The 27166-nt window shown below is 34.2% G+C and overlaps 4 protein-coding genes across 7 annotated transcripts; 1 reads left to right on the forward strand and 3 right to left on the reverse strand.

The window, feature by feature from the left end:
* Window positions 1-1085: 1085 nt before the first annotated feature.
* On the reverse strand, window positions 1086-5580 carry LOC130818641 (uncharacterized). Its single transcript, XM_057684802.1, has 4 exons — window positions 5446-5580; window positions 1784-3363; window positions 1421-1696; window positions 1086-1263 (listed from the first exon to the last, which is right to left on the reverse strand). The coding sequence occupies exons 1-4, from the start codon at window positions 5578-5580 to the stop codon at window positions 1086-1088; spliced, it is 2169 nt and encodes a 722-aa protein (XP_057540785.1).
* On the forward strand, window positions 5234-10685 carry LOC130817400 (enoyl-[acyl-carrier-protein] reductase [NADH] 1, chloroplastic-like). The gene is made up of 13 exons (XM_057683077.1): window positions 5234-5267; window positions 5813-6117; window positions 7859-7968; window positions 8063-8118; window positions 8197-8281; window positions 8387-8434; window positions 8956-9030; window positions 9110-9221; window positions 9313-9364; window positions 9447-9498; window positions 9908-9965; window positions 10118-10216; window positions 10298-10685. The coding sequence occupies exons 2-13, from the start codon at window positions 5850-5852 to the stop codon at window positions 10450-10452; spliced, it is 1170 nt and encodes a 389-aa protein (XP_057539060.1). The 5' UTR covers window positions 5234-5267; window positions 5813-5849; the 3' UTR covers window positions 10453-10685.
* A 1871-nt stretch (window positions 10686-12556) lies between these two features.
* Window positions 12557-16897, reverse strand: LOC130818643 (protein EMSY-LIKE 3-like). Its single transcript, XM_057684803.1, has 8 exons — window positions 16810-16897; window positions 15639-15777; window positions 14860-15253; window positions 14663-14731; window positions 13636-13881; window positions 13489-13557; window positions 13346-13409; window positions 12557-13008 (listed from the first exon to the last, which is right to left on the reverse strand). Exons 1-8 carry the CDS (start codon window positions 16895-16897, stop codon window positions 12965-12967), a joined length of 1113 nt encoding a protein of 370 aa, XP_057540786.1. The 3' UTR covers window positions 12557-12964.
* LOC130817401 (protein EMSY-LIKE 3-like) lies at window positions 16182-26699 on the reverse strand. Of its 4 annotated transcripts, none has more exons than XM_057683080.1 (10): window positions 26336-26699; window positions 20998-21203; window positions 20813-20922; window positions 20462-20708; window positions 20087-20275; window positions 19891-19959; window positions 18449-18694; window positions 18301-18369; window positions 18158-18221; window positions 16182-17399 (listed from the first exon to the last, which is right to left on the reverse strand). In XM_057683080.1, the coding sequence occupies exons 1-10, from the start codon at window positions 26361-26363 to the stop codon at window positions 17245-17247; spliced, it is 1383 nt and encodes a 460-aa protein (XP_057539063.1). In that variant the 5' UTR covers window positions 26364-26699; the 3' UTR covers window positions 16182-17244. The 4 variants fall into 4 exon arrangements, with proteins under 4 accessions (XP_057539063.1, XP_057539064.1, XP_057539062.1 ...); XM_057683081.1 differs by lacking the exon at window positions 26336-26699 and adding an exon at window positions 23026-23511; XM_057683079.1 differs by lacking the exon at window positions 26336-26699 and adding an exon at window positions 23518-24019 and having other exon boundaries at window positions 16185-17399.
* Window positions 26700-27166: the final 467 nt, after the last annotated feature.

The raw sequence follows: 27166 nt of genomic DNA on the forward strand, positions 1-27166 counted from the left end.
CATTTCAAATAAATTATCGCAAATAATGTCCCATGAGGATGATTGTGATGCTTATTTTTATAAAAAAAAGAATTATTTTAAAGGTAATGCTTCAATAACCTCAAGCTGGACGTTTTTAAGAAAATATGTAAAGTCAAGGAGATTTTAAGCTGTTGGGTGCACAATGAATCCTACTGTACCCCATAAAATTAGTTTACAAGGAACTACTAGGTGATGGCCAAGCAGTATAATGGGCTAGGTTTGTTTGGAATAGAAATCCCAACGCATAAGTTCATCTTGTAACTTGTAGTTAATGATAGACTGAAACACGTGATAAGTTGTTTGCAATGGGGATCATTACTAATGCTACATGTCCACTATGTGGTGTTGATAATGAATCTACTGATCACTTGTTTTTTAAAAAGTTCTTTTAGTCTACAATGTCTCATGCACAAACATTTTGCAATGGCTGGGTATGACTGGAATTGGGGATTCTATTGTCAGTTTTGCTCATAGAAAATGGTCTGGTGCAGCTAACAAACGTAAAAGTCATGAGAGTTGCCCTCAGTAGCCTTACTTGTGGTATTCGTTGCGCTAGGGATGATAATGTCTGTAATTTTAAAGTTGCCATAGTGAATATGATGACCAAGCATTTAAAGAATGAAATTAAGAGAACATCCCAATCTAAGGTGTTCGTCTTGAAGACCCTTGGATTAGGTTGATTTTCAGCTAGATAGTTAGTTTTGCCATAGAAGTCTTGTTTTTCTTGTATGCACAGGAAAAATGTGGGTGGAAAAACCCTTCATAAAAGATGTGTGATGTGTCCCCTAGGTTGCACTAAAACGGACACGGACACGACACGGGTACGGGAAAACGCCAACTTAAAAATGGCGGACACGGGGACACGTAAATGCTAATATAATAAATATATCAAATTAAAGATAATTTTACAATCTTTCATTTGATATTTGTAAATAAACACTTTAAAATTATAAAACTCACATAACATTCAAATAAGTACCAAATAAACAACAGGAGTATTTAAAAATAGTCATACAAACCAAATCAAAGAAAACCAAATAAATAGGTAAATATAAGTTTGATCTTCACATATCATCCATATGACATCCATCATCATCCTCCGCTACAAACGTAGTTTCCAACTCGGGCTCATCAAGAGAAAGATCCGCCATGCCAAGGCAAATAGAATCTTCTAGATTTCCAAAGTCATCTCCTCCAACATCCCACAACCTTGTTCTTCCCTTGTTATAAGCCTCACCTCTCCTTGAAAGCAAACGAAGATTGTTATGAATTGTTATGAATGTACACCAAATCTTGAGCACGTTTTGGTGCAAGTTTGTTTCTAGTACATGAACGAATGAATTTATATGTGCTCCAATTCCTCTCACAACAAGAGGAAGATGATGGTTGTCCTAACAACTTGAATGCTAATGCTTGAAGCATCGGAACTTGTGAGCCATAAGTTGCCCACCAATGCTTTGGAGCCATCATGTACATATCATTCAAGCACTCCGGTTCGGTAAATACACCACCATCTCTTGCCGAGAAAATAGCATACTCCATATTAACCTTTCTTCTATCTTCCAAGTTTTGAAACAATCTTCTGAAGCAATTAAATCTTTGTGTGGAAATTTCATTGTCAACATGTGGAGCAACTCTACCGGGGACCTCTTTAAGCCACACGTCACTATAATACCTTTTAAATACATAAAAAAGAAGAGAATTTAGTTAATACATAATCTAATGCTTTAAACATTTAAACATACAATATGATCTCCTTTACCTTGGATTCAAAGAATGTGCCAAACAATGAAGTGGAGTGTTGCTTTTCTTCCAACGGCTAAGAAGTATTGTTTCGACCACACTAAAGAAAGAAGAATACTCATGCCTTTGTTTATGCTCATGGTTATATATGATCTCCTTCACCTTTGAAATCATTGAATCCCATTTTTCATATACTAGATGAAGGGATGCTTTGTCGGTATCACATGCTCTTATCATTTCATAAATGGGACGAGTAAAATCAAGGATGTAATCAACGTTGTCCCACCAATCGTCATTTAAAATCTTTTCCCTCACAAGTGTAGCTTGTCCACGATGATCATCACGATATGTGGACCAAGCCTCACTAACAACCATGGATTGAAGAGTTGGTTTAAGAAGTTTCATCCTCTTTAGCATGACAACTACCGAAGCGAAGCGAGTATCACCGACAGAAAGAAGCTTTAATGGAGAGAACTTATTAAATATAGCTAACCTCATTGAATGGTTCATTATGTAGTTTTTGATAAATAAAGCATCTCCATGAACTTCCGTTATCCAATGACACTCATCATAAACCTCCTCATTGTTTGAAACATTTTTAGCATTACAAATGTTTTTAAGAGCAAGGTTAAGAGTGTGAACAATGCATGGTGTCCAAAATATATGTGGATATCTACCCTCTATAAGTTCTCCAGCGGCCTTGTAATTGCTTGCATTATTAGTCAGAATTTGTACAACAAATTTGTCATCTCCAACTTCTTCAATGGCATCATTCAACAAACTAGCAATAAAGTCTTTATCCTTTACCTCTCCTGAGCAATCAACGGCCTTTAAGAATAGAGGACCAACTTCACAAGCTACCATGAGATTAATTAAAGGTCTCCTTTGTGGATCACTCCACCCATCACTCACTATACTTACTCCTTTTTCCCTCCAAGTAGCCTTTGTGGGTTCTAAAAGCCTTTCAACATTTTCTTTCTCTCTCTCTAACAAAGTGGTTCTCATTTTATTGTAACCAGGAGGCTTGTAACCAGGAATATTATTTGTGGCAGCATAGTTGTATGAACTAACATAGTAAGGGTTTCGACAAAGGTTAAAAGGCAATCCCCTAGTAAAAAACATCCTTGCTATCTCAGCATCTAAGTTGTTTCGAGCTTGTATATCAAAAGCTTTGGTGATTGGGTTGTCAGATTTTCTTTTCTTGGCATATGAAGTTGGTGAAAGAGAAGTTTCGGAAGACAAAGAATGACTAGGAAGTGGTGGTCTTTTTGGTTGTCTAGATTCTTTATATTGCTCAACTTGTCTTTCTAAGTTTCTCATTTGCATTTTATCCTCATTTGTTACATTAGGACATTGATTAATTTCACCTTTTGCAAGTCCCATCAAATGTGCTCTAACTCTAGTATATGAACCACTCTTTATTTGTTTGCAAAAGTTGCATTGCCAAGTATAATTACCCCCACCTCCACTCATTTTTTTCCCTTTCACAACATATTTCCACAAAGGATAATAACAGAAATCACCCTCTTCATTTGCAGCATCACCACTTACATTGCACGAATCAGAGCCACTAGCCCCGCTACTAGACATGATTGAACTCTTCAAATTCAAACAACCACAATTAAAGATTTATAGACTCCATCAAATTCCAGTAATCAAATTCCATCACAGTAATTTCATCAAATTTATAAACAACCACAACCAATACAATACAATACCAGTAATCAAATTCAATCAAATTCCATCACAGTAATCAAATTGAAATCAAATATCCATCACAGTCCATCACAGTAATCAAATTGAAATCAAATATCCATCAAATTCCAGTAAAAATAAATGTTAAAACAACAACTCAACAAGATTAAAAATTTAAGATTAACACTAAGATTAAAGATTAGAACAAGATTAATATTAGGATTTAGGATAAAGATTGAAAATACCTGAAACAAAATCAAAAAAATCGATTTTTAGGGAAGCACTGGAGCACTGGAGCATTGGATTAATATTAGCCGTCGAGTGTTTGAGGAGCACTGGAGCAGACCACAGCACCACTCAGTGAAGCCGTCGGTGGCGGTGGCGTGGTGGAGGAGCAGCCGTTTTAGGGTTAGAGGAGCAGGCGTGGTGGAGGCGTGAGTCCAGTAACTCAAAGTGAGATTTGAGATGAGAGTAAGTGAGAGTGAGAGAAGTGAGAGACTGAGAGTGAGAGTAGTGAAACTGACCGCGTGGTAGAGGGTTTATTTCTTCAGTTTTTTCAATTTTTTTTTTTTTAAAAACGACACGTGTCCCTTGCCGTGTCTCTAGCCGTGTCCGTCGCGTGTCCTTGCCGTGTCCACGTGTCCGAAAAAAATATTAAAAAATTGGACACTTCATTTGGCGTGTCGGACACGGATTTTCGTGTGTCCGTCGCGTGTCCGTGTCCGACACGTGTCGGACACGCGACACGTCACACGCCAGCCGTGTCCGTGTTTGCGTAGTGTGTCCCACTCCCATGTTGATGCAAATTAAGAGTTATGGTCTTATCGGTTCTTTTCTTCCTTTCATATTTTGTATGATTTTGTTTTGATTTAATAAAACAATTTTCATTTTCCAAAAAAAAATTTATAAGAAAGCTTAAAAAGAAAATAAATAATAACATGAATTTAATAAAAACTAATTTTTTAACTACTAAATGAAAAAAATGAAAATTTAAGATCACCATATCAATTTTAAAAAATATTCACAAAAATTTGGGTGAGACCGTCTCACTTGTGAGACGCGACTTATTGGGCCGACCCAATTGTGTGTGTGTGTGTGTGTATATATATATATATATATATATATATATATATATATATATATATATATATATATATATATATATATATATATATATATATATATATATATAGATTTTACCAATTTCATTAATTAAAATGTCAATTTCAAGAGTTAAAACACCAATTTAAAGACTTAAAACACCAATTTAAAGACTTAAAAGACCAATATCAAAGATATGAAATTGACATTTAAATAATACAATTTGATAGTTTTAAGACTTAAAAGACCAATACATTAAATTCTTATTTTAACATTATTTAAATATTAAAGTTGATATTAAAAACTTTAAAATTGAATTTTTAAATTTTAATATTAAATTTTTAAGTCTTGAAATTATCCTTTTAAATCTTAAAAATAACCATACTTTTAAAATATTATTAAATCTGAGTCAGTTGCAAAGTTATAAGCCCGTTTCAAAGGAGAGTAACTGAAAAATATTTCTCCATGTAGAAAAAGTAAAAATGATGGTCATCCGTGGAACTTGCAGAAAACAAATATAGTAACTTTTCCTCTAATTCGGTAATCCACCTTCAAACTCGTTCACTGTTTTAGAACACTTATTACAAACAAGTGTTGGGAATCTTGATTTCATAGAAATCCCATTTTTTTCATTCAAAGATTTAAATTTTCACGAACCCATTCCTTAAAATTGTCTCACCACTTTTACAGTCTTCAATTTGGTATATGTAAGCCATTATTTTCGCATTGTTGTTTCTTGATTCATTTTACTGCATTTTTTTCTTTTGTTTTATGTTGAGTTCTTGATAGAGTTTGAATCTTTGACCATTATATTATATATACATCATAAATGCATTATTTTAATATTATAACTGATTAAATCTTCATCTTCTATATGATTTTTACCGGATATATGCAATGTTGATGATTATAACTTATAATCTTTGAATCTTGAGACTTGAATGCATGGATTGAATGTAGCAATTTTGATGATCTCAATTGTGTGCATTGTACAATTTTGATGATCTCAATTGTGTGCATTGTACAATTTGATGATCAAATAAGCCTTTAAACATCAGTGCTCGTGATTGTTGGATGTTTTTCATCGTCTTCATCATACCCATTATTCCCGCTCATGCACGTCATGATTAGGGTTTTGGTGAGAGTTGGAAGACGATAAATCGCAGCCTCGTTTAAGGAGATATTGTTGGGCTTATATCTGTAGACACACAATTTTGTTTTTTCGCAATTTGATTCAATTTCAATTTTGCAGATTAATATCTGATATTGTCGGAGTGAGTTTATTGAAAATGGTCGCCTCTACAGCATCAGGGTTGCAAATGGCTGCAGTACAGCCATGTGTTTCTGCTCGTCGGCGTGTTTTTAGGGGCAGTTCAGTTTCCTTGAGCACTGATTTTAAGCCAACATCGTGGGCAGAGCATACTAGGAATGTATCATATTCAATGCCATTGCACCGTATCAACTCATCTTCCCCCTCGAAATCGCGCAAGGGAGTGATCAAAGCAATAGTAGATTCCGCTGAAAGGCCGCCTGTTGGATTACCTATCGACTTAAAAGGTGATTTGATACACTGTGCTATATTGTACCATAACATTCATGTACTCGTGTGTTTGTGCTATTATCTTACTGGAATGTGCACTGGATTTTAAGGATGTGTAAATTGTTGGCAACCCTTTATGTGTTGAAAGACTTAAAGTGTTTGGTAGTCGCCAGTCAGCTTTTGTGTTGACTTCTTGTCAAATAGCTAAAAAAAAATTTTTGATAAATGACTTTTCTATTGCTTTTGACTTTTAACTCATATTTTCTCCAATAAACAGTCTTACAACTAATTTTTAGTAAAAATCTCTATACAAATGGCTGAAACAAGTAACAAAAAAGCCCATGCTACCAACTACCATTGCCAAATGCCCCCATAACGTTAGGAATGATTTATTTGAATGTGTAGAACAACTGAACATGAACATTGAGTCTAGGGTGGTCAAGAATCAAATAACCTTATTTTTAGCAATGTTCCTAAACAAAAAAAAGGGAAATCTTACCAGCGAGTTTAATATTTGCGCCTATTTAGATTTATGATTGAGGTTTTTGTTGCCCCTGTTGGCGGAATCGGGTTTGAAATCTCTAAACCATTATCTACTTGCATTGTACAACAAAAATAAGTAGTAATGTGTTTTATTACCTTGAATGCTTGAAATATGAGACTAATGTTATTGGCACAAGTGTTCTGTTGCTGTGTGACGGACTATTCTTTTCTAAATATAGGTTTAATATAATATAATAGTAAGTACTGCTAAAGCGGAAGTCTATCGAGCCGTGATTATAAATAAAACAACAGTATTTTCAAAAAAACAAATAAAAATTAAATCATCAAAATATTCTTGAACGATCGGGGTTTCTTGCAAACTAGGTTTATGTTTCACTTCCTCAGTAGTAACAAAACATAAGAACCCTTCGTCTCCTTTTCTTATCATTTGTAACCCTTGAATTACAGAAATTGTCTCTAGCTGAGATTTTGATTCTTCCGAATACACTTCATTCTCTCGGGAGTTTCTATTCTAACAACCTTTTCCTTACACAAAATCTCTGCTGAATATCTCTCCAACCAATCCATACCCAAAATGATATCAAATGTTCCCAAATCTAATTGAATTTAATCAGTTGGTAAAAGATTCCCACAAATCTCCAATGGAAAATTATAAAAGATACGATCACACAGGAAAATTGTACCTTCAGGTAAATGGATACACAATTGGGATTTTTGAGGTTTCAAAGAAATAGAAGATATGTGGAGAAATGCACTAGAAATAAAAGACGTATCCGCTCCACAATCAAACAAAATTGTTTTGAATAACTCTTACAGTCAGTTTGTTTATTGTTATTAAATGGTGGGAACTGAATGGTAATGATATCTTAATGTAAGTTAGCTAGAAAAACTACTTAACAAGATTTATGAATCATGATTAAGCAAAATTTATTCCCTCCTATTATCATTTGAAAAGGCGGTATTAGGTGGAAATGAAAAATTATGAAGAAACATGTTTAAGGGTGGGAGCTACAGTACCATGAGAATTACGTAACCCAATTTATGAATCATAAAACTAAAATTCATTCTCATTACTATCATTTAATATCAATAAATAAACTCCTTGTCAATTACTCCATGAGAGGCTTTTATAAGGCATCAATTACTCAGATTCCCACAAACTAAAAGATCAAAATGGATGATTTTATGTGTAATGCAGTCAGGAGTGTTAAAAGAGCAATTGATTTACGAGAATATAACAGGGACTACATGCAGGTAAGAGGGCATTTATTGCTGGTGTAGCTGATGATAAAGGTTATGGTTGGGCTATTGCAAGGTCTCTGGCTGCAGCTGGTGCTGAGATTCTTCTTGGCACTTGGGTCCCGGTAAGTGACTCCTGGTTTCAGCTTTTGAAGAATAACAAACTTTTATTTCTGTTCATTAAAACATTTTACCGTCTTTTCAATGTGGTTTTTACAGGCGCTGAGTATCTTTGAAACAAGTCTAAGACGTGGGAAATTCAATGAATCACGAGTGTAATAGTTTTTTTTATCTGTTTGTTCTTTTTTTGAGACTTACACAAGCAATGGCCTGATATTGAACTGGTATTTTAGGTTGCCTGATGGTTCATTGATGAAGATTGCCAAGGTTTATGGTCTAGATGCTGTTTTTGACAATCCAGATGATGTTCCTGAAGATGTAATGATGGACCATCCATTATCTCCCTTCTTTTACTATGAATCTTTAGTGTATTTTTGCTTGATGAGAGATCTCTTATTTCTTTTGGTGATGGATCCAATGCAGGTCAAATTAAGCAAGCATTACTCTGGATTAATCAATTGGACTATTAAGGTATAAATGGTTCCGTTATCTTTGAATGCATCTTAAATATCTTTAACTTAAAGAAATGACATAACTAGGTCCCACTTTAATCCAGACTATAGGTGTTCAATCTACTCACTCTCGTTTAAACCTGACCCACTTTGGACTGTTTTTTTAAAGTTCATATAATAGTTTTTAATTCTACTTACGGCCCGTTGGGTCGACCTACCTATATATATAGTAATATCATATAAAAACAAAAAAAAAAAAAGCCGTAAAAAAATTTTTCATAACCAATTCTTATAATTATCTGGCCCAGCCCGTTAATTCACCTACCCGTTATTGACTCAACCTGCTATTGACCCTGTTAAAATGTGACCCGACCCTTGACCCATTAGGTCGACCCGTCTCGTTAAACACCTCTAATCCAGACTATGCATTCACCTGAAATGCCCACACTAGTTATCATTTCAAATTGCTCTTCTTATCTCCATATCTAATTCACAGCATATCTTATAAATTGTACTGAATCATTTTTTTATGAATTGTAGGAAGTTACTCATTTAGTTAAACAAGATTTCGGCAACATTGACATCCTTGTTCATTCACTTGCAAATGGACCTGAGGTTATTACTGATTCACATTATAAGTTTCTTGCTTTTATGGCCAATTGCTTTTCTAATTGATACAGAACACATTGTGTAGGTCATTAAACCTTTACTAGAAACGTCAAGGTACGGGTACCTTGCAGCATTATCTGCTTCTAGTTACTCTTATGTTTCCTTGCTGAAGCATTTCCTTCCAATAATGAATTACGGTATGATCCCCTTGATACGTTTTGCTTCCCTTTTATTTACAAATCTCTTTTTTCTTCTGCCCGATTTAATGGTATATTTTGCTGTTTGCAGGCGGTTCGTCCATCTCACTGACCTACATGGCTTCCAAGAGGATGATTCCAGGGTAAAGTTCCCTTCTCACTTTTTTTTACGTGCCCTCGGTTTTCTTCTTTTTTCTAAATTTTATTTTCTGACTTCTCATACAGTTACGGTGGAGGCATGAGTTCTGCAAAAGCTGCATTGGAGAGCGACACACGGGTTAGCATATGTTTATATAAGCGAATCTCTTGAGGGTGCAAATTTGCTTGACTGGTTCTTGGGGTATCCCGGGTAGCTGACCACCTAGGGCCCCTCGAAATAAGGGGTCACAAATATTTAATGGTGTTATTCAGGCTTAGTTCCAAACAACAATTTTTAAGTGAATTGTTGACAAACCTTTTTTATATTTGAAGTAATATAATGTTACAAAACGTTTTGTCTTGAATTATTTTTCTTAAAGTGGAAATGTTTTTATCTTATGCTAAAATAAAAGGCCCCATTTTAAAAGACAACGCAAAAATAAATAGGGCCTCTAAAATCTTTGCTCTACCCCTGAAATTAGAATGGTTTTTTAGATGCATTCACTGGTCAATCTTTCTTATCCTACCATTGTTTTGTATCTGCTTAGGTACTGGCTTTTGAAGCAGGGCGAAAACGTGGGGTTAGAGTGAACACAATATCAGCCGGTAGTTTTGCTATCAATTTTTCGTCCTTACTACCCTAAACCCGACCATAATTCGTTTTTTTCGATTTGCGATTACCAACGAGATTAGTGAATCATGTGACATTAGACTTCAACTGCGAGTTCAACAATTTTCTAATGTTTCCCTTCCTTTAGGTCCACTACGGAGTCGTGCTGCAAAGGCTATTGGGTTCATCGATATGATGATCGACTATTCTATGTCTAATGCTCCATTGCAAAAAGAATTAACTGCAGGTAGGATATATAAGGGAAGCCAATTGATTTGATCTTGTCGTATATTCCACTCTTCTATTAACGATCTTCAATCATGTGCAGATGAAATCGGACATACAGCTGCTTTTTTGGCGTCACCTTTGGCCTCTGCCATAACTGGTGCTGTTATTTACGTAGACAATGGTCTAAACACGATGGGAGTAGGCGTAGATAGTCCAGTTTTCAAGAACCTCGAAATTCCGACAGACCAGGAGTAAAGCACGACGAGCCAACACCTCCATTTTGTGCTGTGACGTCCAGGCTCTTCATTCAATAGTTCATATGTTGAGGAATATTATTTGGGAGCAGGAAGCCATGTGTACAGTATAGAATTCATACACATGAACTAGTTCTTTTTAGTTTTTAGGTTGAAAGTTGAAACACTTATGATCCAAATCTATTGTTTGATGCATGGTTACTTTGTTCCTATATACTATTCAACCATGTGTGGTTGAAGAACTTTTGCTCAATTGAATAATAAATTTCAAATTTAGATTCCATTATTAGTGTACTCGGCGTAGCAGTTTAAATAGTTAGTAGTTTAATAAGGCTAAAACGCTATTTAAAAATGTCACTATTCTATTAAGTAGCAATTTTTCAACAAACTACACTAACTCGCATCATGATCAATATTTTATTATTTTTACCGAAAACTATCAATTTAGGTAGCTAATTACAAGTTAATCATCCTTTAGCTAAAGCGACTCGCATAGCTACCATCATTGGCGGACCTACATAATAACCTTAGTTAGCACAGGCTACCTATAATTTATTTTCCTTTTTCTTTTCAAAAAAAATGTTGCTCATTTTCTATGACTCACACTCACCTACTCACCTTTTCTATGTTATCTCTCTCACCTTTTCTCTTTCAATTTTTCTCTTTCTCACCTTCTCTCATTCTGTTACACTTTCTCTCATTTTCACATGGTTCCTTGTACACTTCACCGGTGACCGGTTACCATACACCACCGCACACAGAACCACCATCCACGCAAACCGCCTGCTTGGTTGCTTCACACCGCAAAAATGCTTAATCATGAGTCAGTGACGATGCTAAGTGTACTGTTTACTTCTAATCTATTTCTAGTTCTATTCAATTATTCACTTGTAAGTTGTTCTTTTAATCTCATTCAATTATCTTGAGATTTGTTATTTTCTTTGCTTAATTTTTTTTTTATTTATGCTTATATTTTTTTTACTAGTGGTTTTCACTTTCAATTTATTATTTAGGATTTAGGAATAGAAACTCAAAGATGATAATTGTGAATTTGATGATGAAATGTTGAAATTTTGGATGAAATGTGGAAGTAATGTTGGACATTATCAGTGAATTTGGGATTACTCTTGTTTTGTGAGGAATTTCATTTTTAAGCTTTTGTTTCATGATTTCTAATTTGGAATGCATTTTTATTTTTTTAATCTTCAGTTCTAATTTATAATTTTTTGTGCTTATATTTTTAGTTATATTAGTGTTTTTAACTGATTAAATGATTTAGTAATAGAAATTCAGATATGATAATTGTGAATTGATGATAGAATATTGAAATTCTGAATAAAATGTGGATGGAATGTTACACTTGGTCACTTGTTTGGAGTTTGATCATTTTTAAACGAATCATATAAAAATAAAGTACGTAATAATATCAATTGTTGAATGATAATTTCTTACGTTTTTAGAGTATGATTTGTTTTTAAAATACATCTAGGTGGATAGTTTTAAGACTTTGCAAATCAATTAAACTAGCAATGCAAAATAATTTGCTTGTTAATGTTAGTAATAGAAAAAGGAGGAGTGTTGGAACGAAAGCAAAAGTGTTTCACACGCATCATCTTAATGCAGTCTCAGTTGCAAAAAAGGACATCCATTCGGGCAATTGCTAGTGCATTGGACATTGGTCATTGATCATTCCTAAGTTATAGAACGATGAAGTTCGGAAATATTAAAGCACATACTAATTCTATCAAAACCACAGCTTTCATATGAGTATAAAAATAGGAGACTTAATTTCATTTTCTCAAATTATCTTACCTACCGTAAACACTCCACCAAAGTTTAAGATGATTTACAATATTGTGCGCCTACATGAGAAGTGGTTTTATATGAGTATGGAAACACAAAGAAACTATTTATTCCCTTGGTAGTATGTCTTTGCAAGACCATAGCATTCTGTTTGATAATACTACATACATTTTTTCAGATTTTGCCTGGGTAATATGTCGTGTTAAGAAACAGAACTAAATTGCTATTGTATTTTGTGCATATAATGGAACAAACAACTGCTTTTCAAATAGAGCTACAATTTGGTTATGAAAATGAGCACGGCTAAAACGACCCTATATAAATGACTAATCAATTAAAGAATTACAAGAAAAGTTCTCGTAAAAAATACATAATGGTGATTAAGAATGTGCTAAAACGATAACCTACAACTTTCTTATAAAATCTACTGCCATTCCTAAAGATTAATCATAAAGATTAACAAAAATCTACAACTTTCCCATAAAATCTAATAAAGATTAACTAAGAATGTTCTAAAACGAAAATCTACAACTTTCGCATAAAATCTAACTAACACTGATATAATCTGGTGATTGTCACACTGGCTAAGCTTCTTTCTTCTTTTGTAAGGAAACGCGGCATTTATCACCATTTGTTCATAGACTTGGACCTTCCCTTTTCCTACCTTCTACGCCTATCTCATCGTATGTCCGTTTTCTACATCCTTGTTCTCAGTCCATCGACTTTCCTTGTGAGGAGGGATGATCTTCTCTATCTGATGAAAATAAATTAGAAGAAACTAAGAAGGTATTCAAGACATCGACAATTTATAGATAAGAATGTCCTTTATGTACAAAAATATAAGCATGTAACTAAGGGCATCATTCCTATTATAGATGAAAAATCAATTCGTTTGGAGCGTCAATGATAAAAAGCAAAGACCATGAAAGGCAGAATGAAATTTTAAAAAATTTGAACTAAATATTTGATTAAAAATATGTACATGATACCGTGCAACCGCTGATTTTTAAGAACTTAATCGAGAAAGGGAGAGGAGAAAACAGGCCCAATATGTTTCAAATTTGTACAAACAGAAGGCAGTTAGGCATTACCACTTTCACTGTCGGATGCATCCTCTAGCATAGTAATAGCTTGGGTCAATGCTTCCTCATGTTCCTGCAATACATTGATTAATTAAGACACAGATCATGACAAATGTGCTAACAGAAATTAAAGGTTGCCTGTTATTAATTACATTCAACACTTTCTTGGCTTTCTCAACCTCCATTGGGTCAGGATCATTAGCAGAAAAAACCTCCTCCACCTGCAAAACATCAAATTCTGTCAAATAAATAATCAACTGTTGACAAAATGAAACTCTTCTCCCAAGCTAAAAACTCACCTTTTTAATCAGAGCATCAGTTTTTGGTAACCTAATTTCTCCCGATCCTTCTCTTCCAATGCCATTTTGAGGCATAAATAAATCCATTTTGGGATGGCCCTTTAAGGTTCCGTGGCCTCTTACTGCACCAATTGCTCCACCACCACGGGCTAAAGACTTCTTAGGACCACGACCTTGTCCAGCTTGCGAACCTTTATGAGAGAGTCCAGGTTCCTGACCGTCCCATCTGATGTCTTCAGGGGATATCTGGCACATAGCATTAACAAATATGAGCAACTTCCTGGCATTTTCTCCAGCTGATCAGAGGAACGGCAGCAAATAATCATGAGTTGTACAAATTCTTTGTGTCAGGAGGCTCACGGATTTTTTGTAGGTACATGTGGGCCCTATCAAGTTGCTCTCTCAGTGACCCTTGGCTAGTTAAATGACCATCCCCAAAGAGCCCTCTTCTCCCCAGCCACATGAAAACCAAACCAGGAGAAAATCCCAGGGAGGTGAGGGTAGTAAAAAATCAAATCTCCTTTAAAATAGGTTTCCCTACAACATTATACCGTCCCTCCAATGACAGCCAGAGGTGTTGATTCGGTTTATCGGGTTGATTTCGGGTAAGGTGTTTCGGGTCGGTTTAGAATCGGGTTTGGTTTTCATATTCTTTTTTACATAATTGTAAATAGTTTTTAAAGTCGGGTCAAATCGAGTTCAGTTACAAGGTCAAGTAAATTTCGGGTCATCGGGTTTGTTTTAAACACCTTTAGATGTGTATTAGCAAAAAAAAATGTAGTATGACCAAAGTAGATATTATTGTTCAAACAACATGCGTGCAATCAATACTTATATAGATATGTGATTAACATGAAATAAACTATATAGCATATGGATGTGGATCTCGTTTAGAACTTGAGATCGTTTTTTCCAATGAAAAGAAATACAACACAAACACAAGAGTAAAATAGTCTAGATCATTCATAAAATCCTATTTCATGAAAGGGCAGGCTAAGTTTCATTAAAAGGATCAGAGCAGTGTTACCTCTTTGAGATTGAGCCACTCCCAAGATTCCTTTTCTGTATTCATATCATAGACTATTGCATGCAGACCCTAAAAAACACAATATAACAAGAACGTTAGTCTTTAAGAATAGACATGATGCATCTTGCTCTTATTTCTATTCAAAATCAATTATTCTGTAATTTCCCCCAGCGTTATCACGAAAACAGCAAATCTACCTCTTTATAATCTGTTATCAATGCCTCATAGAAACTGTTATCATCCGGCCACCTTATCCATACTCTCTTTCCGATGTGCTGATCAATCTTTTGAGCTTTGTCAGGCTCATTAGGTCCGAATGTACCAGAAGTACTATGACTTTTACCCTGTGGCCTTCCTGGAACAGCGGGGAATCCTGGAGGACGGCCACGTTTCAAGTTTGATGAAGATGACTGCAAGGATGGATGCTTGGCATTGGGTGGAGAAAGTGCACCAGCATCAGAGAGTGCTGACGCTGAGTGGCTCGTTTTCTGTTTCTTACGTGAGGCTGAAACAGTAGGACTTCGAACAAATTCATGAACTGGAGAAGAGCTCAGCTTGCCTTGTTGGTGCCCATTCGACTGTCTCAAATCTCTGCCAAATCATTAAACAGAGTTCTAGTCAAACCAAAGTACATCGTCATCAACTATCTTAACAGCCTGTTTGGTAAGTGGTATTAAACGATGGTAATGCCTAATGGGAATGAAAACTAGTGTAATTTTGGTTAAAAAAACCTCTTGTCTACCTTGATGTACATGTTTGTCTAACGTCAATCATCTCATTTTATTCATAAAATTCATTCCAATAGTAGGTGGTAATGAAAATTTACAAAAAAAAAATTTGTAATCACAGTTTAATACCCATGGGAATGATATAGAACTTTTGATAAAATTTTACGCTATAAATCATTCATATTACAACCATTTAGTAGCCAAACAGGCTTTAAAAGTGATATATATGACTTTCAGAAAACAATTACCTTAATCTTTTTATCATATCATCAGTATTGACCCTTGAAAGATAATCCTTGTGTTCCTCATCTGACAGTAAAGAAATACCAGAATCATGTTCAGAAATCTTAACATGTATAATGAGTTGGTGACTACTACCATAATTATCTAATAAAATTTAAATTTGATTATATCAAGAACTAATTCCATATCTAAGAAAGAATAAGCATCTACATTCTAAAAGAGCTCTATATAGTAAACCAATGAATTATAAGTCAGAGGACAAATCTATCACTACAAAACCTTTCCTCACATAAGAAAAGGCACTCAGCTCCTAGTAAAAACTTAAAATCAAGAATTTACCACCCAATACTCCAGCCATTTCAAAATTTTATGAAGCTGTCCATATTTTCTTATATACTTCATCTTCCTAAAAGAATTAATTCCCTCGTATTAAAAATATATATTTACCCTAGAGGAAGGTGGGTAATTATTGAAAATATATACTTACCCTAGAGAAAGGTGGGTAATATTCCCAAAATGAGGGTGAAATCATTTCTTACCTACTTCATCTTCCTCATTTTATATCCATATTTTTCTCTTTGCCACCATTTTAATTAATTTCTTAAAATCCATCTCAACTCATTGTTTATCTACCCTTAAGTTTCTACTTTAAAGCCAGACGTGACTATATTACATACTACATAGATTATCATAAAAATTTCAAGGACCCAATTTCTAAAACATCCTAAATTTGAACGTTGCCATTGCTAAAAATTTTACTATTTCTAAGTCCCCAATAATCTTCCAATCCAGAAAACCAGCAAAAATTAGCCTTTTTCACAAGGCCATAAAAACCATCAAAAAGTGCAACTTTCTAGAAAACCTAGATAACAGATTTTTACATAAATAAAAATTGAGAGATAGCAGTGGTATGATAAAATTAAAACCCTAAACAAACTTTTTTGTAAGGATAGAGTGAAATCACATATCTACTAACAGAAAAACCCCAAATAAATTAATTTCAGTGTCCGATCAGGCTCCAACACTACAAAAACAATTCCAAAGAAACTACTACACAAATCAAACACCAAAACGAATTATTAACACGACAAATCAAATTTCAAAATTCATTCAAATTGCCGTTACTTCAAAACACAACACAATTCCGTTGTGCGCCTAGATGAGAAGTGGGTTTACATGAATAGGGAAGCACAAAGAAACCATTTATTCCGATGGTAGTATGTCTTTGCAAGACCATAGCATTCCGTTTCATAACACAACACATATTTTCAGATTTTGCCTGGGTAGTATGTCTTGTTATGAAACAGAACTAAATTGCGATTGTATTTTGTGCATATAATGGAACAAAATAACTTCAGTTCAGCCGTGTATCACAATCGAGCAATGATGTGGTTAACAAAATCAGCACATCTAAAGCCATCCTAATTCCTAAATAAATAAGAAATCTAATAAAAATTTACAAGATCAATTTTCGTTAAAATACATAATAGTAACAGAGAAAGTGCCAAAAATCTACAACTTTCCCATAAAACCTAACACTGCCGCTCCTAAAGATTAACTATTATGATTTTTAACTGGACACTGATATAATCTGGGTAATTGTCACACTGGTTAAGCTTCTTGTTTCCTTTCTAAGGAAACCCGGCCTTTATCACCATCTGTACCCCTTCCCCTACCTTCTACGCCCATCTCATCATATTTCCGTTTTCTCCATCCTTGTTCTCGGTCCATCGATTTTCCTTGTGAGAAGGGATGATCTCCTCCATCTGATGGAAATAAATTAGAAGAAACCTTAGTTTCAAAAAGCGCGAGGCGCATCAAGGCGCTAGCTTTTCATATGCAAGGCGCACCTTTTCGTTAAACCTTAAAAATCAATTCTAAAACATATATAATGCTTCAAATAACATGATATTCAACATGCTTGAAAACATTTATTATTCTTGAAATAAACACCACTTTAGCACAAAACTATTAAAATGAGAATACAAAGAACTCCCAAAGTAATATTCTTCACATTTTATTTTTTTTTCCTAAAGAAATAACGATTTTTTGAAGCATAAGTTATTGCCCAATAAGGAGGCGCACAAGGCGTGAAGCGCATCCAGGCACCCAAGCGCATGCCTATTTAGGTGTTTTCAGTCGAGCCTGAGCTCGGGCGCACAAGGCCAAAGCGAGGCATGCTTTTTAAAACAAAAGAAGAATATAAGAAACTAAGAAGGTATTCAAGACATCGACAATTTACAGACAAGACCATCCTTTATGTACAAAAATATAAGCATGTAACCAAGGGCATCATTCCTTACTAGAGAAGAAAAATCAATTCGTTTGGAACGTCAATGATAAGAAGCAAAGACCATGAAAGGCAGAATAAAATTTAAAATATTTGAACATGTTTAATTAAAAAAAGGTATCTACACGATATTGCGCAACCACTGATCTATAAGAACTTAACCGGGAAGGGGAGAGGAGAAAACAGGCCCAAGATGTTTCAAATTTGTACAAACAGAAGACAATTAGGCATTACCACTTTCACCGTCGGATGCATCCTGTAGCACAGCAATAGCTTGGGCCAATGCTTCTTCATGTTCCTGGAAGACATTGATTAATTAAGACGCAGATCATGACAAATGTGCTAACAGAAATTAAAGGTTGCCAGTTATTAATTACTTTCAACAGTTTCTTGGCTTTCTCAATCTCCGTTGAGTCAGGATTATTAGCAGAAAAAACGTTCTCCACCTGCAAAACATCAACTTCTGTCAATAAAATAATCAAACTATTGACAAAATGAAACTCTTCCTCCAAGCTATAAACTCACCTCTTTAATTAGAGCATCAGTATTTCGTAACTTAATTTCTCCCACTTCTCTTCTTCCAACGCCATTTTGAGGCATAAATGAATCCTTTTTGGGATGACCCTTTAAGGTTCCGCGACCTCTTCCTGCACCAATTGCGCCACCACCACGGGCTAAAGACTTCTTAAAACCACGACCTTGTCCAGCTCGCGAACCTTTATGAGAGAGTCCAGGTTCCTCATTGTCCCATCTGATGTCTTCAGGGGATATCTGGCACATTGCACTAACAACTATGAGCAACTTCCTAGCATTTTCTCCAGCTGATCAGAGGAAGCGCAGCAAATAATCACAAGTTGTACAAATTCTTTATATAAGGAAGCACACGAGTTTTTTGTAGGTACATGTGGCCCTACCAAGTTGCTCTCTCAGTGTCACTTGGCTAATAAAATAGCCATCCCCAAAGAGCCCTCTTCCCCCAGCCCCATGAAAACCAATCCAGGAGCAAATCCCAGGGAGGTGAGAATAGTACAACATACACAGGGCTATAACCCAAAACCAAGAGTCAGCCTAATTATAACTAAAAACCATGCAAGAATCTCGCAATTATGTTCTACATTAGCTAAGGAGAATACTGAAACAAGTAAACTAAAATTCAGAAGCGAATTTTTGTTAAGACGTAAGAGGTAATTTAAGCAATTATATGTCGATAATCATACCAAAAATGGTACTCCCATGACATATTTATTCAACTTAGAATCCAAATTGTTTGAACAATATTATAGTTACGAGTAAAAAAACATTGCTCCAACTGTTGATGATGTCATCCCCATACCCTAGTTCTGAATACGTGCTCAAGTTTATATCAAAATTTATGCTCATCTCAACTAGTACAAACAAACAAATGGTGCAAATGAAACCTCTAAACCCTGGCCCACAAAAATCAAATCTGCATAACAAAATGCGGGAAAAGAGTAGATAAAACCCCAAGAACAAGCAACTACGATTTTGTTTTTCTATCGAGTAAGAATATCCATCTACACATTTTAGAGACTTCTGGAACTGTTAGCTGCCACACACGAGACTGATGCCTAATGGTATTAAAAAATCACATCTACTTCTTTAAAATAGGTTTCCTTACAGCATTAAACTGTCACTCCAATGACAGCGATAAAGCCTTTGTAATTCAAAATTTATTTGAGTGATGTGTGTTAGCAAAAAAAAGAAATAGTATGACCAATGTAGATATTATTGTTTAAACAACATGCGTACAATCAATACTTATGTAGATATATGATTAAGATGACATAAACTATATAGCATATGGATGTGGATCTCGTTTCAAACTTGAGATCGCTTTTTCCAAAGAAAAGAAATACAACACAACCATAAGAGCATAAAAATCATTCATAAAATCCTAGTTCAAGAAAGACCAGGCATTTTAAATAAAAGGATCAGAGTGGTGTTACCTCTTTGAGATTGACCCACTCCCAAGCTTCCCTTTCTGTATTCATATCATAGACTAAAGCATGTAGACCCTAAAAAACACAGTAGAACAAGAACGTTAGTCTTTAAGAATGGACATGATGCATTGTGCTCTTGTTTCTATTCAAAATCAATTATTCAGTATATCCCCCAGTGTTATCACAAAAACAGCAAATCTACCTCTTTGTAATCTGTTATCAATGCCTCGTAGAAACTGTTATCATACGGCCACCTTGTCCATACTCTCTTTCCGATAAGCTGATCGATCTTTTGAGCTTTGTCAGGCTCATTAGCTCCGAAAGTACCAGAAGCACTATGACTGTTAACCTGTGGCCTTCCTGCAACAGCAGGGGAAGGATATGGCATAGACTGCAGGGAAAACAATGTATCAAGTCAAAAAAGAAACTAGGACTGGTCAAAACACAAACATTTACTTGCACTTATAAGGTGTAATTTATCCAAAAATATCAAGCACGATCTCCAAAACATAATGCAAACAGCAAAATAATTAAAAACCCATGTAATTTTCAAATTTTGATATCTCCATAAACTTACTGCTTTTGCCTTCTTGCCTCGCGATCCTGGAAGAGGGCCACGTTTCAAGTTTGATGAAGATGGCTGCAAGGATGGATGCATGCCATTTGCTGAAGAAAGTGCACCACCACCAGAGAGTGCTGACACTGACTGGCCTGTTTTCTGTTTCTTACGTGAGGCTGAAACAGTAGGACTAGGAACAGATTCATGAACAGGAGGAAAAGAGCTCAGCATGCCTTGTTGGTGCCCATTAGACTGTCTCCAATCTCTGCCAAATCATTAAACAGAGTTCTAGTCAAAAGAAAGTACATCATCATCATCTACCTTAAAAGTGATAATATGACTTTCAGAAAACAAGTAGTGTTTTCATACCTTATTTTTTTGATCATATCATCACTATTGACCTTTGAAAGAGAATCCCTGTGTTCCTCAACTGACACTCTCAGCTCTTTCCTAAGTTCTGTTATCAAACTTTCCTTTTCCTGTCAAAATACAATGTGCTTAGACAAACAAGATATTAATTTTAAACATACTTGGAGATAAGCAACAGCAAGTACCCAAGTAAGGGCGTCAGACTGGGCCTTGAAGGCTCGCAACACAGCACAGTATGCTTCTTGCTCAATAATATGAATTTGTGTTTCCATGTCATTATTGGGCATCCTTGGATATGTAGAGGCGGCAACTGCAGGTCTTCCATTCCCAGTTACACGTGCATTTCTAGCAAATCTATGTTGATGAGGTGGCGGAAGATCATCATCCGTTCCTATGAAAATATAAAAAGCACAACCATTAAGATGAAGATTACAACCCATGATAAATTAACGTAGAAAACAAAGGATCAATAATCATTGTGATACAGAATCATAAAAAAGAAACTTATAATCAACATGTGTTGAAATGAGAGGATAAGAAAAAACAAACCAACTCTTAACAAGATAAAATTCAGCAGCAAAGGCACATAAGAATATATTTTCATATAGCACATTATGAAGAAGCTGTAATCTGTTGACAACAGAGTACAGACATATCTCTGTTTATGTAGAAGATCGGTACCAAGATAATTACAACAGATAATTAAAACAGGGCAATGACAGTAAAGAACTAATATTATGACAACAGCAGAACCAAAACAACTAGAAAATAAAGAAATACCAGAATCATGAAAATTAATCCATTCAGTAATCTAAACATGTATGGTGAGTTGGTGACTATACCATAATTATCTAATAAAATTTAAATTTAATCATATCAAAAACAAGTTCCATGTCTAAGAAAGAATAAGCATTAACATTCTAGAAGAGCTCTATATGGTGAGCCAATGAATCATAAGGCAGAAGACAAATCTACCTCTACAAAACCTTCCTTGCATAAAGCAAGGCACTCAAAGCTCCTTCTAGACAACTTCAAATCAAGAATTTACCGGCCCAATACTCCAACAGCCATTTCCAAATTTAATGAAGCTGTCCATATTTTCTTATATACTTCATCTTCCTAAAAGAATTGATTCCCTCTTAATAAAGGTAAATATTTACCCCAGTGGAAGGTGGTTACTGGGTAGTATCCCCCAAATGAGGGTGAAATAATTTCTGATCTACTTCATATCCCTCGTTTTATAACCATAAATTTCTCTGTCACCATTTCGATTTTGTTCAAATCCGCTTCAAATCATTTTTTATCTCCCCTTGAATTACTACTCTAAAGCCAGGCGTGACTTTAGTACATACGACATAGATTATCACAAAAAATTCAAGGTCCCAATTTCTAAAACCTCCTAGGGGTAGCTTAGATTGAGGGGTAAATAAAAGTCAAACTAGGACATAAAGTTAGTTAGATAGATGATTATAGAAATTTGATTCCTAGAGGGGTGGATGAGTTAATTAGACGTTAATGAAAAATGGAGAAAATAGGAATTAATTCCAATTTACCCTAGGAGAAGAAGGGGAATTCTTTACCTCCAAATAAGGGAAATCAACCTTTTTTTATTCATCTTTTATAATTTATTCATATTCTACCTCTATCACAATGATTTCAATAACTTCATTCGCATCTTTTGACATTTTTATCCCCTTAAATATTTACTCTCAATCCAAGCGATCTCTAGACTTGAACATTGCGATTGCTAAGAATTTCACTATTTCTAAGTTCCCAATAAACTTCTGATCCAAAAAACCATCAAAATTTAGCCTTTTTACAAGGCCAATAAACCATCAAAGATTGGAGCTTTCTAGAAAACCTAGCGCACAGATTTTTGAAAAAATAAAAATTAAGAAATAACTGTGGTATGATAAAATTAAAACCCTAAACAAACTTTTATGCAAGGATGGACTGAAATCACAAATCTACAAACAAAAAACCCCCAAAATAAATTAATTTCAAAGTCCGATCAGGCTGCGACACTACAAAAACAATCCCAAAGAAAATACTATACAAATCAGACACCAATAGCAAAATCAACACGAAAAATAATATTTCAAAATCAGTTCAAACTACTGTTACTTCAAAACACAACTCCGACACAAATTCAAATCAACTAATCTCAAAATCATACCAACAAAAGAAAAAATTCCGATCTCAAAGAATCTCACCACTACTCTCAGAAAGATCATAATCCATAGCAGCTTCAAGAGATTGTACTGAATTTTTTTCAACCAACTTCCGAAAAACCGAATGGTGAAAATAGATCAAACAGAAAAATGACCAAAAATCGATAAAACTTTCAACAGATGATTCAAATTAGTGATCAAAGCGATAAAAATTAGGATGAAAAAGAAGAGGAAACAGAAATCTGGAATGAAAAATTGATGCGATTTAGGGTTACCATCACTAATCTACTAAAAAGAAACCCCCAAAAATATTAATTTCACAGTCCCATCAGGGTCTGACAAAACAAAAACAATCCAAAAGAATACTACACAAATCAAGCACCAAATCGCAATTTTTAACACAAAAAAATCAAATTTTCAAAATTCGTTAAAGCTACAATTACTTCAAAACACAATTCCGAAGCAAATTCGAATCAACTAATCTCAACAATCATACCAACGAAAGAAAAAATTTCCGATCTCAAAGAATCTCACCACTACTGTCAGAAAGATCATAATCCATAGCAGCTTCAAGAGATTGTACCGAATTTTTTTCAAACAACTTACGAAAAACCGAATCGTGAAATTAGATCAAACAGAAAAATGATCTAAAATCGATAAAACTTCAACCAAGTGATTCAAATTAGTGAGTAAAACGATAAAAATTAGGGTGAAAAAAGAGGGGAAACAGAAATTTGAAATGAAAAATTTATGCGATTCAGGGTAGAATGAAGAGATAAAAAAAGGACGAAGGCGGTTGCAGTGTTGATAGGCTGAGAACAAACGCGGACTTGAAGCATGTTTAGTTAGTTGAATTTTTCGTTTTTTTGAGTGTTTTTCGGTTCATAAAAATTTTGAATTCCGGTTGTTTCTTTTATTTGGTTTCCTATTCAATCGTTTGTGTAAGTTGTGTTTTGTGTTTGAATTTTTATTTGGTTCATAGATTGAGAGAGTACACTTTTTTTTTGGGAAATTTCCTCACCACACATTCTCCAATCGTCCTTTTCTATTAGAGGGGAGTTTTGTTTGTGGAAAGGAAATTAATCTAAGGTTAGATAGGCAAGTTAAGATTGTTGCAATGATTAATGTACAAATTCTTGTATGAAGTGATCTCACCGTTAAACGATTTAGTATGAACTGGTTTAATTATAATTTCTTAAATTTTAATGAAAAAAATCAATTTTTGAAAACAATATAATATCACGTCAACCAATTAATTAAATTGATATTTAATTATAATGACAAATATATATTCAATTACTAATTTGATGGAACGAAAACGTAAGTAAACTGAGAATTTACCCTTATACTTACTCCATGAAGAGGCCATCACCTCAAATAATTCAATGCCAACAAAGTAATCTCAGATAACCCTAGTGTATACACCCCTCCTACTTTATCACCATTTCGATTTATAATCATATATTTCTCTTTGTCACCATTTCAATTTTGTTCAAATCCATTTCAACTCATTTTTAATCTTCCCTTAAGTTACTACTCTAAAGCCAAACGTAACTTTAGTCCATACGACATAGATTATCACAAAAAATTCAAAGACTTAATTTCTAAAACTTCCTATGAGTCGCTTGGATTGAGCATAAATATTTAAGACGTAAATAAAAATTAACTAGGAAATAAAGTTAATTAGATAGATGATTAAAGAAATTTGATTCCTAAAGAGGTGAATGAGTTAATTAGAAGATAATGAAAAATGGAGAAAATAGAAATTAATATCCTTATTTTGGGTATAAATTTACCCTAGGGAAGGAACAAGGAATTTTTTACCTTCAAATGAAGGAAATCATTAAATCAACATCTTTTTTATTCATCTTTTTATAATTTACTTTCATTCTATCTCTATCACAATTATTTTAATAACTTTATTTGCATCTCTAAATACCTTATTACATTAGTTTGACTTTTTTATCTCCTTAAATATCTACTCTAGCTTGTCTTGTATGAGACCGTCTCACCATAAGATTAATTGATCGTTTTAAGGTTATAAGTAATCAATCTAAAACTATAAAAATTAATTATTTTAAAATTATAATTGATCACTTTAACATTATAAGTTATCACTGTAAGGTAAAATATGTGTATTGGACTAGCCTAATAACAATAATCTCACTGTTAGATTGTCTTATTTAAGAATTAGTATTTACTCTCGTCCCAAGCAACCCCTAAACTTAAACATTGCGAATGCTAAGAATTTTACTATTTCTAAATTCCCAATAATCCCCTAAACATATACATTGCGAATGCTAAGAATTTTACTATTTCTAAGTTCCCAATAATCCCCTAAACTTATACATTGCGAATGTTAAAAATTTTACTATTTCTAAGTTCCCAATAATCCCCTAAACTTATACATTGCAATTGCTAAGAATTTTACTATTTCAAAGTTCCCAATAATCTTCCGATCCAAAAAATCCATCAAAAATTAGCCTTTTTCACAAGGCCAATAAACCATCAAAGGTTGGAGCTTTCTAATAAAACTTGCGCACAGAATTTTACAAAAATAAAAATTAAGAGATAACAGTGGTATGATAAAATTAAAATCCTGAACAAAGTTTTTGGCTAGGACTGAAATCACAAATCCACTAACAAAAAACCCCCAAATAAATGTTTTCGAAAAAAAAAACCAAAATAAATTAATGTCACAGTCCAATCAGACACCAAAATGCAAAATCAACACGAAAAATCAAATTTCAAAATCAGTTCAAATTACTGTTACTTCGAAACACAACTCCGACGCAAATTCAAATCAACTAATCTCAAAATCATACCGACAAAAAAAAGTCTGATCTCAAAGAATCTCAACACTTCTATGGGAGTTATAATCCATAGCGGCATCAAAAGATTGTACCAAATTTTTTTCAACCAACTTCGAAAAACTGAATCGTAAAATTAGGTCAAACAGAAAATGACCAAAAATCGATAAAACTTTCAACAAGTGATCCAAATTAGTGATCAAAGCGATAAATATTAGGGTGAAACAAGAGGGGAAACAGAAATCTAGAATGAAAAATTGATGCGATTTAGGGTTACCATCACTAATCTACTAAAAAGAAACCCCCAAATTAATTTCAAGTCCGATTAGGCTCTGACACAACAAAAACAATCCAAAAGAATACTACATAAATCAAACACCAAATCGCAATTTCAACACAAAAAAGAAAATTTCAAAATTCGTTAGAGTTCCTCTCAAAAAAATGCCATTACTTCAAAACACAATTCCGACGCAATTTCAAATCAACTAATCTCAACAATCATTACAACAAAAGAAAACATTTCCGATCTCAAAGAATCTCACCACTACTATCAGAAAGATCATAATCCATAGCAGCTTCAAGAGATTGTACCGAATTTTTTTCAACCAACTTCCGAAAAACCGAATGGTGAAAATAGATCAAACAGAAAAATGACCAAAAATCGATTAAACTTTCAACAGATGATTCCAATTAGTGATCAAAGCGATAAAAATTAGGGTGAAAAAAGAGGGGAAACAGAAATTTGAAATTTAAAATTTATGCGGTTTAGGGTTGAATGAATAGATAGTAAAAGGAGGAAAGCCGTTGCAGTGTTGATAGGCTGCGAGCAAACGCTTATTTGAAGCATGTTTAGTTAGTTAAATTTTCTATTTTTAGTGTTTCTCGGTTCATAAAAATTTTGAATTCCGGTTGTTTCTTTTATTTGGTTTCAATTTTTATTTGGTTCATAGATTGAGAGAATACACTTTTTTTGGGGTTTTTCCTCACCAGTCACCTCACATTCTCCAATCGTACTTTTCTATTAGAGGGGAGTTTTGTTTGTGGAAAGGAAATTAATCTAAGGTTAGATAGGTAAGTTAAGATTGTTCTAATGATTAATGTACAAACGTTTGTATGAGACGGTATCACCTAGACGGTTTAATATGGGCTGACCCAATTATAATTTTTTTAAATTGATGAAAAAATCAATTTCTGAAAACAATATAATATCACATCAACCAATTAATTAAATTGATATTGAATTATAATGACAAACACATATTCAATTATTAATTTGACGGAACGAAAACGTCAATAAGCTGAGACCTTACCCCTATACTTACTCCATCAAGAGCCTGTCACCTTAAATAATTCAAGGCAGCAGAGTAGTCTCA

This window comes from Amaranthus tricolor, chromosome 7 (assembly GCF_026212465.1).
Source record: "Amaranthus tricolor cultivar Red isolate AtriRed21 chromosome 7, ASM2621246v1, whole genome shotgun sequence".
Taxonomy (NCBI): domain Eukaryota; kingdom Viridiplantae; phylum Streptophyta; class Magnoliopsida; order Caryophyllales; family Amaranthaceae; genus Amaranthus; species Amaranthus tricolor.